The sequence below is a fragment of the Carassius auratus genome, chromosome 31 (genome assembly GCF_003368295.1).
Source record: "Carassius auratus strain Wakin chromosome 31, ASM336829v1, whole genome shotgun sequence".
NCBI lineage: Eukaryota > Metazoa > Chordata > Actinopteri > Cypriniformes > Cyprinidae > Carassius > Carassius auratus.
The window spans coordinates 16,277,389-16,294,273 of NC_039273.1; the positions used below are offsets into that span (position 1 = coordinate 16,277,389).

The following is a 16,885-nucleotide window of genomic DNA, read 5'->3' on the forward strand; positions in this document are numbered from 1 at the left end:
GGGACATTTCTGCACCTGTTGATGCTTTATATATTTCTTTCTTTATTGTTAATTTAGTGTTTAGAGCTTTTCAATAAGTAGAAGTACTTTACCTCCATGCAATACAAAATACCTCTAGTTTCGTTTTCTTCCAGCTGCGCTCAATTTTCTGGGATGCGCAAGTGTGATCATTATAACACATTATCGGACTGTTTTCCTTAATCTTCTTTAAGCATAAAGAAGCAACCATATCTAAAGTGCTAGAAAAGAGAGAGTAGTCTATAGTTTCTGTTACAACATCAAGTTTTTATGAGCTATTGGATTTGCTGAGAAATTTAGACAAATTAGGAAGATTATTTACAAAGCAGGCTTTTGTTGTAGAAGTGATGATACTACTATATTTGTAATAAGGGGTTGAGTTTGCAGCTTTAGCTCTATATAGTATACACAAGACTAGATAAGAGATCATCACTGCTGCAGAGTTTCAAAGTCATTAACATCAACTCCATGTGACAGTATTAAATCTAAAGTATAAATACGACAGTGAGTGGGCTTTGACACATGTTGTCTGACCCCAATCGAGTTCAGAATGTCTATAAATGCTGATCCCAATGGTGTAATATCAAATGATTCTCAAAGTAGATCTTGACTTTATGTTCCATCTCATCCTCCAAGCATATGCTGTATGCTTCCCATATCTGCAACCTCACTTCTCAATGTCCCTTTGGCTGGTATACAAACAAATCAGAATGCCTTGTGCTTCTGGGCTGCAAGCAAATGTGAGGATTCAATGTGGATCAAAGTTCCTAAATAAAAATGTCTCTTCTATTTAATACTTTGATTGCAGCATTCTGTTTTCCAAGTTCTGTCACAACGTTTTGCTGTACTGAATTCTCCAGAATTCTCTGGAGGATTGAAAATGCTGAGTTTTTAATTCCTGCTTTTTTTGGGTAGCATTCACACATTAACTAAAGGAATCTTAGCAAATCTGTGGATCTGAAGGTTTGAGACCATTAGCGAGATAATTGTATTCCAATTTATTATTATTATTAATAATAATAATAATATAAATTACATTTTATTTTAATTAAAATGTTATTCATTTATTTATTTCAAAAATGTAATTGTTTTAAATTGTTCAGTGTAGTTTCAGAATTCTAGACCCCACTGTGTATCCTACTTTATTACTTTATGAAAATATGATTCATTATTTTTTATGATTATAAGTGTTCCTTAATTTTCAAATCTGTCAGATTATATGACTTTCTTTTTCTGTTGTTTTACTATGGTTCAGTGTGTGTTCATATTGTATATTTTAACTACTGTATAGTTATTATTGTGTTGTGTTCTGTATATGTATGCTAGTTACTGGTCTGTGGTCTGATTTCTCAGGCCTTCCACTACTGTGAGGTGGTGGCAAAAGCTCTGCTCAAGATAGAGGAACCCCATTTGGTGCTGCTGGGAGAGCTTATTAAAGTAACACACACCTGTACATATGGTGCTAACAGGGATGCTGTAGACAGTTTTGCCCTTTTTGTGTATGTGTTGAAAAGTGTTTTGTGATCTGATTTGTTGGCTACTACAGCTGTTGGACAGATTGAAGTTCTCCGAGGCACAATTCAGTGACATAGGTCAGCCTTTCCTGGATCCAATAATTGGCTGGTGCAGATTCGCTGTGGACACCAGGCCATGCAAGTAAACCCAAAGTTTGTACAGTATACTGTATATGGGAGTCATGAGTCCACTTTAAGATTAAAGGACTATATATAGCAAGACTAAATACCATCCATATTGAACTCAATGTATAGACCACTACTGATGCTTTCAATATGTATACCAGGTGAAAATGGTAAATACATCTTGGCAGACAACTTGTGATTGAATCCCCAAAACTGCATTTTAATGTGCCGGTAACAGGGTGTTTGCTTGATTTCTGGAATTTTGTATATAATTTGATTTAGTACCAGTCTTAATAGGCTGAAGAATAGGCTGCTTTTGTTGTGACCTTTCCCCTTGTTCCAATATCAGTAACAAGTTTACTTTCTTAGGAGGGGAGATACTGGAGAGAAACATATCAGTTACCAGTTGGGGAGACTGCCTGGACTCTGAATTACAAGGGGGGGTTGGGGGATCTGACCCCCCTAAAGAAGGCTTGACCCCCCCCAATGATGGACATCAAAAGTAGACGTGTGTGTGTGTGTGTGTGTGTGTGTGTGGGGGGGGGGGGGTTACTTGTAAATAATATGCATACTATGGAGATTTACTTGTAAACATTAATATGCATTTCTATAGCCATGGCTGATTTTAAAATATAATTTTGGTAATCATATTGACATTAACTGAGTGGTTAAGGAATATGCTACAGCTTATTAAAAGACATGCATTCATTGCTTGGACAGAGCGAGAACACCTAAAATGCATGTGTAGATTTAGTTTAGTGACAAAGTTTACCCCCTTTTAAATGAGTGCTGTTGAACTGAATTTATGGAGCAAACTATTTGCTAAAATAACCATTAACAGCAAAACATCGGTTCTGTCAAATGCGTGTGAAAGATGCACGTGTTACTAGATTTATAGTTCATTGTTCATAGAGCTCATTAATTGTAGCGGTGCCTCAGGTGTTTGCAGTTTGTATGTGTATGCGGTCAGCAGCTAGAGCGCATAAATATAACGTGAAAGCACATTAAAATAATGCACGAGCGCAAATCTCTCTGTTCACACACAGCTTTCCTTTGCGCTGTCACAAAACCAGACGTACTTGCTCAGATACACGCTGCTCTGCGCGGAGAGAGTGTGCACACTTAAAACGTGCCTCCTCTCACTTAAACTGCATCCTGTGCACAGTGCACTCACAATTCTCTCTATGCTCATGTGTAGATATTAATTATTTTCGCACGTTTTTATTTTTTAGCCTTTTACCGCGTTCAGTGTGAACGCTCTGATCCGTTAACATGGGCTCGGAAAAAAGGCGCATCACAGACAGTGTGTGAACCTGGAGTTAGGCATATGCCCAGTCTGTTCTGTTCTTGCACTAGGCGTTATGCATTCTGCTCAAATCGTGATTTTATGATGATTTCTATTAATCGCACAGCCCTAGAATGGACTGGAAATTAACAGAAAATAATTCTGGCTGGCACCGCTCAGCAAAACAAGAAAACCAGATCCAGGCAGAGCTCGGCAGTGGGTAGATAGTCACCGGAGAAAGCGGTCAGGAGGAAACACATTTTTTGTTCTGTAGCATATGCAGCAAAAATATCTAAGATAAATTGGTGGTTTATTCTTAAACCAATCAGCGAGCTCGAATAGTGGAAGCATAGTAACATTTTAATATTTCTTTTTTGTTATTTAATTAGGCTATATATATGAAATGATGTTATGTTATGACTTAGACATTTTTACATATATTAACAATATTATTTCTTTTAATAGTAATTGGCAGTCATCTTGTGTAACAGAATATTATTATGTGCTTTAATGTTCAAAAAACACATTATTTAACAGAAAAGTAATATTATTTAACAGTAGCAAAGTCAGATTGACCTCCCCTCTTAGTTTCACAAAACGGTCGTCCATAAAATGCGTTGCTGTTCTGTTGTAACTTGTAAGTTATCTTAAAGATTCCTAAATTAATCTAATTTCAAATAAAGTGCTTTCATCTAGAAACACACAGCATCTCCCTGACATGGCCGTTTTAACACTAACTACTGTAACTGAAACCACACCTTCTTTCTTTGCATGAAAATTTGGGCGGCATTAAGCAAATATTTCCACATAGTGACAGGGCACGTGAGGGCGTGTTTGAACAAGCCATTTTAGGAGGGCATGGCAGTCTTAACTTTGATAAAGAATATCTCTTTGGGTTTGAGACTTTAGTATTTTCAACTTAATTAATTTGTATGGCTACAATAAGTAAATCACTAGATTATTTTTTTATGGTCACTGTGTAATTCGCACCATGCTTGGACTCAATTGGAGAGTCACGTGTTCAGGTTAAAACATTTATCAGATATTTTTAGATGTTTTCCTGTGAGCCACTAGATGGCAATAAAAGTTTGTCAGTGTTGTCCGTAATTTTAGAACATTGTTAATGTGCAGGAGAAAAGTGTTAACAGTTTGTCAGTGTGCAGTAAAAAGTTTGCTTTCTCTCTTGGCTTCTCTGTTGATTTTACAGAAGGCTTCCAGAGAGATGCCTTTAACCACTTTAGCACTGAAAACGAACACTCAAACCCATCTGAATCCATGATACTGCACACTGATGCCAGGTTTCAGGAGTCTTGTTAGCCATTTACTCTTTTAAAGAACAGACTCCTGAAAACATGGCCCCAGTGCAATGTACCTGAACCAGCAGCCACTGACACTGCCCCCACTGTATTTTTTGGAGTGGTATGTAATTGGGTCAATACCGGAGTATCGATAAGCTTCAGGACAAATACTGTTATTGATACTTGTGTTGCTTTATCTCTGTGTAGTTTTAATGTTCATAATGAATTAGAAGTTGCTGTTTGTCATTTCCCTTCACTGAAATATGTGACTTACATTTGCTCGACTTGCGTGTGATATCCATTCGTAATAGTGAACGAAGGAGGCAGTACAAGTAATATAATCAAACATTTACTAACAAAACACAACATCTACCTCAAGCAATGTGTTGTATTATGTCACGGCTCTAGCTCCAATAGCAACTCACGAGACACATTCACATTAAATGTCAATTCAGCGGTAGAGTTACACTCACGAGGCCCTGCACTTACTGCAATCACAAAAGAACATTTGCATGTGCTTTAAGGCCTTCCCGGTGAAACGTTTATTTGTGTGCCTGTGCTTATTAAGAGCGCGTTCATATAGGGCTGTGCAAAAAATCGAAAGCTACACAAAATCGCTTTCAAAATCAGCATTGAATTGCCTGTGATTTTGAAATCGATTTTGTTTAGATTGTCAGTGAACTACGGCTCTGTTTAGTAAATGCCAACCTGCCAAGTCAGTAGTTGTTTTTTATGTCCTTGGGTCGAAGCGTCCCCAATCCCAATAACGAGATATTTAGCCCCTAAAATGCGAATACCAAGGCCATATTTTAGCGCCCGGAACGAAGAGCGATTGGGCTCGATTTGAGATGCAACTGGGCGATTTTCTTTTTAAAACCTGGCAACCCTGATCTGAACGCACATGCTGGATATACAGTATACTACTAATCACAGGAGCGCATTTACTTTTTTGCACAGCCCTAGTCCATACACTAAAATTCTGGTTAAACGTCTGATTGTGCTACTACTGTCAAAAACACATAAGGTTTACATATAAACACAGTTAATTGTGTATAAAGTGAAAGTAAAGAGGCAAGAGAGAAATGGGTGTGTGCATCTCTTAAAGGGACAGTACTAAACATACTGCATCTTGTCATTAAAGGGATAGTTCACCCAAAAATTTTAATTCTGTAATTAATTTCTCAATCATGTTGTACCAAACATGTATTAATTTGTATTTATTTTTCATGCTGAACATTTTGACTATTTTGAAGAATGTGGGTAACATGCAGTTGCTGGTTCCCACTGACTTCCTCAAAACAAGTTATTATGCTCAACAGAAGAAGAAACTCATTCAGGTTTGAGTAAATGATGACTCAATTTGCATTTTTGTGTGAACTATTCCTTTGATTTCAATAAAAATAAAGCACAAAGAGAAAAATAACTCACTGCTCTTGACTGAAGATCATTAATACATTTGCTAAAGTTCAGCAGTAATGAAATAACTTGACATTTTCAACAACTTCATATCTTTTTGCTCCAAATAGTTTTGATAACAGTATTGATAAGTATTGTTATCGGTAAAATGTAAATGATACACATCCCTATCTGTACGTCTGCCTCATCACTGACTCGGCGCTCTAAGACTGTTATGGTGTTTTCCATTACCAGTACCAGCTCAACTCGACTTGACTCGCCTCTGCTCGGCTTGGCTCGCTTTTCACTCCGTTTTCCATTGCAGATAGTACCTCCACAATAGTACCTGATCGTAATAGCAACGCCACAGGAAACTGCCGTGATGTAATCTTCTACACGACACACAAACAGGACAATGGAGAAAATTGAATGTATGCTGTTTTTGATCCTCAGGATGTGGCTGTTTCTCAGCAAGAAGACAAACGTTGTTTCAGGAGGGCAGCAAAACTATTTAAAAATGGCTGGGTTATTCAGGAAACTCTGTCTGGTGTGTGCAATGATGATGCAGTGAATAGTGAAGATACTCTCTGACCAATCAGCAGTCTGCCGTGTTTTCACATCACGTTTTAGTATCGCCTCAGCTCGCTTAGAACCTCGCCGGAGGTGATACGGAAAAATATCTGGAAGTAGGTACAGGTACAACTTTTACACAGTGGAAAACCAAACAAAGGCAAGTTGAGTCAAGGCGAGTCGAGGCAAGGCCGGCTGGTACTGTGTAGTGGAAAAGTGCAGTTAGACTTAACGAGAATGAGCTGACAGACTCAAACCTTTAGTGAATCACTGTGCTTGTTATCCTGTTTGACGGCTGTCAATTTAACATTCAACCCTGATGCAGTTGTGGTCATAAATCCCTTGCAGAATTAGTAAAGAGGGATAAAAAAATGCTGTTTATTTTTTATTTAGTAGGATAAAAATACAAAATAAGTAAACTTTTGAACAGGTTAATTTAAAATGTAGTTATTTTTCCTGTGGACTGTATAAAGTTCTGTTATGTGAAATATATTAGTTGGGGGATTGCTTAAAATGATTTTTTTTATTATTATTAACCTGTCACTCACCTTTTTGAAGATAGACTTGAATGTGCATGATACAAACCTAAATTTGTATAATTCATGACTGAAAACATTTTGTAACATGATTTTGATGTGCCATTTACATGGTAATGCAATGTCTGATTTTAAAATGGGTTTTAAAGGATGAATTTGGAGATTTTATGTTTTCAAGTGATATATAACTTCTGATGATTTCTAAAATGTGATAGAGAAAAAGGCAACGAGGAAGTTTTTTTTTTTAAACAAAGGTCAAAACTCCTTTTGTAATGTACATTTCTGAGGGTGCACTCTTGTCATAAATTAATCTATTACTTTTCCTACATAATTTTAACAAAAAAATATTGGTAAAATATATATTTGGGAGTCTTAGACCTTTCTAACGATATATAGTTTGTCAAGATTAGATTAGATTTGATTGTAATAAAGTATAGTCAACGTAGGCGTCCTGTATACGGCACAGGGGGACATTTAACAGGTAAAAAATATTGTTGATTATTAAAAGTAAAACATTTTTTTCACTTTATTCACTTACATAAACTAGTCATTAAAGTTCATCCATTTTTCTCAGGGTTCAAATAAGATAAAAAGCTATGAAAAAATTTGAAATTTGTTGGTCAAAAGGTATTTTATCCAGAAAAAATATGCAATATTTATGTTTGAGATCCATATACAGTATGGCCTGTATTTTTGCACAAATTAAATTAAATTTGAACAATAGTTTTGTAACAAGTCTAATATGAGCATAATATTTTGTGTTACATGACAAAAAATATCTAGGACAATGAGTCAGAACCAAGGGCCCATGTCACAGGAAGAAATCCTGATAATTGTATATATGTGACCCTGGACCACAAAAAACAGTCATAAGTGGCAGGGGTATATTTGTCGCAGTAGCCAACAATAAATTTTATGGGTCAAAATTATAGATTCCGAAAATCTTTAGGACATTAATTAAAGGTCATGTTCCATGAAGATATTTAATAGATTTCCTACAGTAAATATGTCAAAACTTAGTTTTGATTAGTAATATGCATTGATTAGGACTTAATTTGTCAACTTTAAATATAATTTTCTCAATAATTAGATTTTTTTTTCACCCCCAGATTTTCAAATAGTTGTATATCGGCCAAATATTGCCCTATCCTAACAAACCACACATCAATAGGAAGCTTATTCATTTACCTTTCATTGATGCATAAATCTTAATTTTTGTAACATAAAATGAACCCTTATGACTGGTTTTGTGGTCCAGGGTAACATTACAGTATCATAGCTCAGTATCAATATTCAGGTTTATTGTTTTGTTCATAGGATTCCTAATTAAAGGGTTAGTTCACCCAAATAGCAAAATTATGTCATTAATAATCCGTTTATCTTCAGAACACAGTTCAAGAAATTTTAATTTAGTCCAACAGCTCTCAGTCCCTCCATTAAAGCTGTGTGAACGGTATACTGTCCATGTCCAGAAAGGTAAGAAAAACATCATCAAAGTAGTCCATGTGACATCAGAGGGTCAGTTAGAATTTTTTAAGCATCGAAAATACATTTTGGTCCAAAAATAGCAAAAACTATGACTTTATTCATCATTGTATTCTTCTCTCTGACTGTTGTGAGAGAGAGAGTTCAAAACAAAGCAGTTTGTGATATCCGGTTCACAAACGAGTCATTTGATGTAACCGGATCTTTTTGAACCAGTTCACCAAATCGAACTGAATTGTTTTAAACGGTTCGCATCTCCAATACGCATTCCACAAATTACTTAAGCTGTTAACTTTTTTAATGTAGCTGACACTCCCTTTGAGTTCAAACAAACCAATATCCCAGAGTAATTCATTTACTCAAACATTACACTGACTGAACTGCTGTGAAGAGAGAACTGAAGATGAACACCGAGCCGAGCCAAATAATGAACAAAAGATTGACTCATTGGTTTTCGGATCACCAGTAGTTCTACCAGAAAGACTCGGGAGATAGAGGAATGTACGAAGCATACATTTATTGACAGCGCAGACCCCCCTGGAAGGTAAGGACAGGACCATCCTGGTGGTGGTGGGGAGGGTGGAGGTTGTTGTCGCGTTGGCATCTGCGAACTCAAACATGTGTAAGTACGATCTTTTATACAGGAGTATAAAGACGTGATTGGATAATGATGAAGGTAATTAGTGACGAAGTGATTTGAGTCTTCCTGGCAGAACTTAGGCTAAAGCTTCCATTTCTTTCGGACAGTTGGATTCAATAAACCGATTGAAGAAAACGGTTCAGCGGTTCTTGTGCGCTCGACGAAATGGCATCATTGGGGATGATTGCCAGTGATTTAAGCCTTCGGTTTCCCCGTGCTCATAACACTATCACAGAATCAGTTCAGAATCAATCACCAAAAGAATCAGTTTGGTTCAGACGCTCTGTGTGTCGGTCTGCTTCACGCTGAATCACACATGTGCAGTATCATCAGCTCCTCGTTTCTCGAATCGGACGCGTCTGACAGAAACAGTTCTTGAATCGAGAACGAGTCATCTGTTTTTCGTCATCTGGCTTGGCTCGGTGTTCATCTTCAGTTCTCTCTTCACAGCAGTTCAGTCAATGAATAGTAAATGAATTACTCCAGGATAATGGTTTGTTTGCACTCAGAGGGAGTGTCAGCCACATTAAAAAAGTTAACAGGTTAAGTCATTTGTGGATTAATGCGTATTGGAGACACGAACCATTTAAAATGATTCAGTTCGATTTGGTTAACTGTTAATGCTGAATAAAGTCGTAGTTTTTGCTATTTTTGGATTAAAATGTATTTTCAATGCTTAAAAATATTCTAACTGACCCTCTGATGTCACATGGACTACTTTGATTATGTTTTTCTTACCTTTCTGGACATGGACAGTATACCGTACACACAGCTTCAATGGAGGGACTGAAAGCTCTCGGACTAAATCTAAAATATCTTAAACTGTGTTTCAAAGATAAACGGAGGTCTCACGGGTTTGGAACAACATGAGGGTGAGTCATTAATGACATAATTTTGCTATTTGGGTGAACTAACCCTTTAAGGTTCCTGATTGATGAGTAATCACCTGCCGAGGAACTCAGGGATGGACTTTCAGCTTGGTGACTAGTTTTCACATGACCAAGGGATTCCTCGGACACACCCCTGCACTTTTCCTAGAGGAGGTCAGAGCAGCGTCTGTATCTTTACATACAGTAACATCTGTGGTTACAGAAATACACTGAGGACATAGAGGTCTTTTAATAATCTGTTAAGTGTTTGGTGCCCAGTCTTCTTTGACTGAGGACACTGAACAGCTGAGGCACAGCTCCCCATGCTGACTCTAGGGATTTGTGTCATTCCCTGTGGGGCCAGGGACATGATGGAAATGAGTGCTGAGCAAAGGTGCTGTGACCTATGGAAACATGAACTTAGAATGTCTCTACAGCTGGTAGTGTCAGTAAATTGTATAACATGTAACACTTCCATCCCTCATCCCACTTCACCACATGCAAAGTTATTTTAATAATTTAAGTGGGTTTTGACAAATCAAATTTTTAAGATATGGAGCCGGACAGTAGTGAAGAAGTGGGAAATGTATTTTTGTACAGGTATTACACCACTGCCTTGGTTTATTGCAGAGGGAGATATATTAATTATTTATTCAATAACTCTATCAAAAATGTTTAAAATTGTTTTAAAAATGTAAAAAATCAGTACTATTTGTGTATGACAATGTATTTAATTAACAAGTAAAAACAATGTAAGTAGTCAACTAAAAATATGGTTATATGAGCCAACATCTCTTTTTGCAATGTAGGACAGTGGAGTTTATTTAGATGTATGCCATCTTCTTTTACCATGAGTGTGCTGTTCTGACAGCAAAGGGACAAATGTTAGCACAAGCGAGGAAATCTGGGAATTAAGTTTTCTGTCCTCAAGAAAGACATACAGAGGGAATAACATGATTCCAACAACATTCTCTATTACAACACCCTCCCATGTTTCCAATACCACATTTCACACATGGATCCTGAAAAAATCTGGATTTTATTAATTCTGAGTTTTAACTACATAAAAGAAGAGGTAACAGTTCATAGTTAATTTAATTCAAAATATAACATCCACCACCAGCCAAATATCTGCAACTTCAAAATACAATTAAACATTTCCTCCTACGGCACACATTTAGTACCAAAATATAGTACCACCACATAGTAATATCAAACAGCTTTAATAACATATGTTCAAACTTGAAATAGCAGTATGCATGCAACACCTCTAAGAGAATTCACAATATTCCTTATCGCTTTCTCTCACAAACAGAATCTACCTTTTTTGGCAAGATGCCATAAGCTTCCAATAACATTTTACAAATGGGTCACCAGTGTGTTTACTCTCGACAGTGGTCCCCACAATTTCCTGCAGTTAACACTAATAAAAACAGACACAAGTCTCATCAAATGTTTTTTTTTTTCTTTTTTTAATTCTACCTAATAACCATGTGGTTAAGGCAGATAGATAGATAGATAGATAGATAGATAGATAGATAGATAGATAGATAGATAGATAGATAGATAGACAGACAGATAGACAGATAGACAGATAGACAGACAGATAGATAGATAGATAGATAGATAGATAGATAGATAGATAGATAGATAGATAGATAGACGGATAGACAGATAGACAGATAGACAGATAGATAGATAGATAGATAGATAGATAGATAGATAGATAGATAGATAGATAGATAGATAGATAACCCAGGCTTACTTGCTATCCTCCAGTTACTTCAGTAACAGTACTTAGGAAATGCAAGTCTCAGCGTCAGCATGGCTCTGCATGTGTTCTGTAAGCAGGGAATCCTGTGGGAAAGATTTACTGCACTGCGCACATACAAAGATTGTGCCCTCTCTATGCTGCTTCTGATGCCTCTTGAGTTCCGTGAGGTAGCTGAATGACATATCGCAGGCTTGGCAGTGATAAGAGCGGACAGCTGTGTGAATACGCTGGTGTCGCACTAGCCGAGACACCATTGCAAATGCCAGTCCACACTCTGAGCACTTGTGTGGCCGCTCTCCGCTGTGAACTGAGAGATGTTCAGCGAGGTTGGAGGACTTGGTGAAAGCTTTGGAGCAAACGGAGCAGGTGTAGGGACGCACGCTGCTGTGGATTTTCCTGTGCTCTGTCATGCGACTGGCCAGGGCAAATGCTTTCCCGCACTCCGGGCAAACAAAGGGCCTCTCACCCAAATGCTTGCGCTCATGACGGAGAAGAGATAGGGGTTTGTTGAAGGTTTGGCCACACTGCTTGCAGAGGAATGGCTTGTTGTTGGTGTGCATGTTGCGCTCGTGCTTCCGCAGGTCTGAGGAACGCACAAAGTCCTTTCCACATTCCTTACAGGTGTACGGCTTCTCTCCGGTATGCGTTCGGATGTGTTTACGGAAGTCAGAGGACCAAATGTAGCTTTTCTCACAAAATGGGCATTGGTATGGTCTTTCGCCCGTGTGTAGCCGCTTGTGCTGCTGAAGAGTACCTTGGTGCGAGTAGGCCTTCCCACACAGGTCACAAACATGTGGTTTAAGACCTTGGTGAGTATCGATATGACTCAAAAGGTTGCTAGACCTTTTGAAAGCCCAGTTGCAGTAGGGGCACTTGTATGGACGGTTTTCCGTGTCTCCTTCCATTCCTCGCTTTTTCATGCCTGCAAAGACAAAATGTCTTTTTAAAACCCGAATCTGAGAAGAATTCAGGCTGTCCACTCTGTTACCCTCAACCTCGCATTCATCCCCCACAGTCTCCTGCTGATCTTGTGGAACTGCTGCCAGATCATATGGCGCAGTGATTTCCACCTCCTGCTTCACTTTCATGTTGGGGATGCTGGTCGCTTCCAAGTGCTCATGATTCAGTCGGGAATCAGATCCAGGCTCAGGGTCAGATCCAGGCTCAGCCTTCACACCAGTTACATCCACTTCTCTCTCCTTTTCAGAGGATTGTTCAGAATGCCTCTCATGAAGGTGGCATGTAGCTTGACTTCTAGAATTCTCTTGGCTTCTGTTGTTTTTACTTTCATCACAACTGGCAGAAGCACTGATGTCCTTTTCACTGGGCAGATTAAAGTTCATTTTCACAGTGTCAGTAATGTTACTCTCCACAGGCAGATAATGCCTCTTGCTGATGAGAATCTTTCTAATACTTCGTTTTGATATGTATACATTATCTGTAAAAGCTGTTGAATCCCACAGGTAATTCATTTTAGCCATTGTAGATGATCTCTTGAGTGAGGTTTAGTGAATCTAGCTTTATTAACAAATTAAAATGTCTGTGTTTACAGTCTCTGAAAAAGAAAAATATTTTTTTTTAGTTTAGTTGTCAGATCTAGATACAATATCTTGAAAAATACTTTAATCTGGATTTTATGAACTGTGAAGATTATAGACTAATACTTGACACTTCAAACAACTAAATAAATATAACATCCTGCTGCCCTACATTGAGCAATAGTTTTGGATATAACTCATATCAAGATTTCAAAAAGCCAAAACTCACTACAGTGCTGGTAACCCTCCTTATATATCAACTGAATTAAACAAGAGGCCCTTGTTTATTTTATTCTAGGCTATGAATTTAGTCTTGGATTTTTGAGTACTGATGTCATAATGAAACTGTTAAGGTTTCCAGCATAACTTATACTAACTGGAAACCATCCAGCAGATCTCCTTTGAAGAGTTAGACACTCTTTGAGCCAGCAGAGATTTTGTTCTCAGCTGTCTAGTGCATAGTATGTCCTCTCAAGGACCATTAAAACATCTCACACATGAAGAGAGCCTCTTACCTTGGCAGCACCAAGTCCACCAATGGTGATTTCAAAGAGTGCAATTAATCCACTTCCTCTTCATGGTGGATGTTAAGATACCATAGGAGGAGCCAGAGCACAGTTAGACTTACTTCACATGGGGGAGTGCAACATCTTTTTAGCAGTGATCAGCACTTTACCAAAACCATTTGCTGTCGGGAAAGATCAAGTCATTGACACTTTCAGCCATGCTAGATGTGAGGTACATGGGATATTTCCCAGGGAATACCACATAAACCTAATGATGCGATTACAGTAAAACCTCCCAGGATGTTTTTATTTATTTATTTTCTTTTTGTAGGCTGTATCAATATGTAAATATTTAATATTTTCAAAGCCTATATTTTAAAAAGTAAAATAAGCCATCTTGTCCAGCCTATACTGTATCTGAAATAGCAGTTTATATCTTATGTTTGTTGTTCACAGATCAATTTTACTGCAACAAATGTTCTCATTAGTATAAATGTATGTTGTTGTTTTTTGTTTTTTATCTGAGATGTCAATGTGTTACATTCTTTAGTTAATTTGATTAGCATTAGCATCTAAATATTTATACTAATTCACATATTGAGTGAAAGAATTCAGAACAGGAATAATATGCATATGTTAGACTTAACTGTGAACCTGATACCCATCCAGCAGGAGTACATATAGATTTAAAAAAAAAGTGTCAGAGGAAATATGAGAGGAAGAGAACATACTGTGGATCAGCTAGTACAGGACACCTGTTTGCCGCTTAAGGTTAAATTTACCCCTCAATGTAAATGCTGATGGAAGGGTATGCTGACATTGAGGCCTACTCTCTACAGAGTAACTTGGTGGATTGTTTTGGGCAGCCTCTGAAGAAAATATATCATAAATGTTGTCATCCTTTCTATATAGACATGTACAGGTGCTGGTCATATAATTAGAATATCATCAAAAAGTTGATTTATTTCACTAATTCCATTCAAAAAGTGAAACTTGTATGTTATATTTATTCATTGAACACAGACTGATATATTTCAAATGTTTATTTCTTTTAATTTTTATGATTATAACTGATAACTAAGGAAAATCCCAAATTCAGTATCTCAGGAAATTAGAATATTGTGAAAAGGTTCAATATTGAAGACACCTGGTGCAACACTCTAATCAGCTACTCAAAACACCTTTAGGTAGGTAGGTAGTACATGTCAAAAAGTCCACATAATCGCCAGGACCCAAAGTTTTGCAGCAGTGAACATTGCCCAGAGCCAATATTGCATCCCTGGCCATCTCTTGGCCAGATAAACAATGCAAACACACCCAACCATCCACCTGATCTAGAAGAAAAGATTATTTATCAGGCCCAGTAACCTTCTTCCATTGCTCCATGGTCCAGGTCTGATGCTCACTTGTCCATTGTAGGCACTTCCGTTGGTGGACAGAATTCACCATGAGCACTCTGACCAGTCTACGCAGCCCCATACGTCAACAGGGATGCACACTGTTCAGACACTTTTCTATCATGACCAACATTAAAGTTTTCACTCATCTTGAGTGTATATAATATTTTAAACAGTTCTACCATTTTTTTGTTTAATCAGTAATTATTCTGCTCATAAGTACAGTTTTTGTTACATCTGACACATTCCATTAATACATGAACTCTTAATGCATTTGTTTGGAATAATGATACTACTAGCACATGCTCTAATGTAACCATTCATAATTATAATAATCTCTGGAAGATACAGCTCTTATAAATGTGAACAATGTTCAAATGTCTATTTTTCATAAATTTTTTAATGTCACATGTCCAGTATTCTGAATCATCCTTACATAGAAACAGCAGTGCAAAAGAACGTAACACTTAAACAATATATTTCTGAATTCACTTCGGGTTTATTCAGACACAGAAAAACGGATTATTCAGTCGGTATGCTTAATATATTAATTAATCTTAACTGAGTTGGTCATTCTGTAGCTCATTAAAATATTAAGTAAGGCCTAGATAGTTATTCTTTCAGTATTTGACAGAATTGGCCACTTTAACAAACAATACAACAAAATTAATTATTTAAAATAAATGTTTACAATGTCAAATCAGTTATTTATATATAACTTTACGTGATGTACATCCTTTCAAATCAGCTTTACAGGAAAATATTGCAGTCCATTACATGAAATTCCAAAGGTTTAATAATATAATTAAGTCTATACTTTTAGGCATTCTCATTTTAAAATATTATCTTTATACACATGTTGTATATAATATAATATAATACGATAAAGACTTTTAAAACACAACAATGTATCAACTATGACTTGAAGAAAATATTATGGGGTAGTTCACCCCAAAAAAAAAAAAAAAAAAAAAAAATCTGCCATAATTTACTCACCCTCAAGCTGTTCCAAACCTGTTTGGATTGTTAAACACAAAATTAGAACCAAAATATGTAAACAGTTGCTGTTCTTCATTGACTTCCATAGTATTTCATAGCCATAGTGGATCAGCATCTCTTTGGCTACTCGCATTTGTCAAAATATCTTCTTTTATGTTCCACAGAAGAAACAAAGACAGAACCCATATGACATATTGACCAGATTATGCTTGACTATGGAGGTAAATCAGTAGCTAAACTCAAGTGGTTGAAGATCTGAATGTGAGAACTTGTCATATTAACATTTGTATTTGTAAGTTAAAATTTACACTCACAGCTCTGATGTGAAGAGCTGCATCTTTCAATTTGCACACACAGACAATGATCAAAACACTCGTGTTTTGAATTGGAAGTTGTAGATTAATAGTTAAAAATGTGTAGAATGACATTCACACAAACATAATGACATTCACAAATGTTTACGACATATTTACTGTTGCACTTTACTTCAGTTTCGCTGCACAATGTAAAGTCAGCACTTACACCCTCTTAGATCTGGCAGAACTGTACAAGTTCAAATCCTAGTGCTTTGACTTTTGCTACTCTTTCTGCGGTATTCCTGTAACAAAACTCAATTGAGCCCTTTTGAGCGATTACTTACGGATAGATAGACAGATGATAGATGAATATATGTCAAAAGTGTGAGAATTAAGTCGTAAATTTGTTGTTATTATTGCAGCATTACTGTTGTTTAAATCTGTTTTTGCATATTCAATAACTTGTATTTTCTAATAATCATTCTTTAGAATTGCATGTATCTGCTTTTTATTTCAAGTTTGTTCGTTTTTAGAGGCCAGCATAAATAATTCTGGTCCTGAGGAGGAGGAGGAGGAGGTCCTGTTCTGTTTCCCCACACAACAGTCCTGGCTGTTGATGGAAATTCACATTCAAATCAA

The 16,885-nt window shown here is 36.9% G+C and overlaps 1 protein-coding gene across 1 annotated transcript; it reads right to left on the minus strand.

Moving 5' to 3' along the window:
• Positions 1–11,533: 11,533 nt before the first annotated feature.
• LOC113051196 (zinc finger protein 648) lies at positions 11,534–13,630 on the minus strand. The gene is made up of 2 exons (XM_026214770.1): positions 13,564–13,630; positions 11,534–13,065 (listed from the first exon to the last, which is right to left on the minus strand). The coding sequence occupies exon 2, from the start codon at positions 12,989–12,991 to the stop codon at positions 11,534–11,536; it is 1,458 nt and encodes a 485-aa protein (XP_026070555.1). The 5' UTR covers positions 12,992–13,065; positions 13,564–13,630.
• Positions 13,631–16,885: the final 3,255 nt, after the last annotated feature.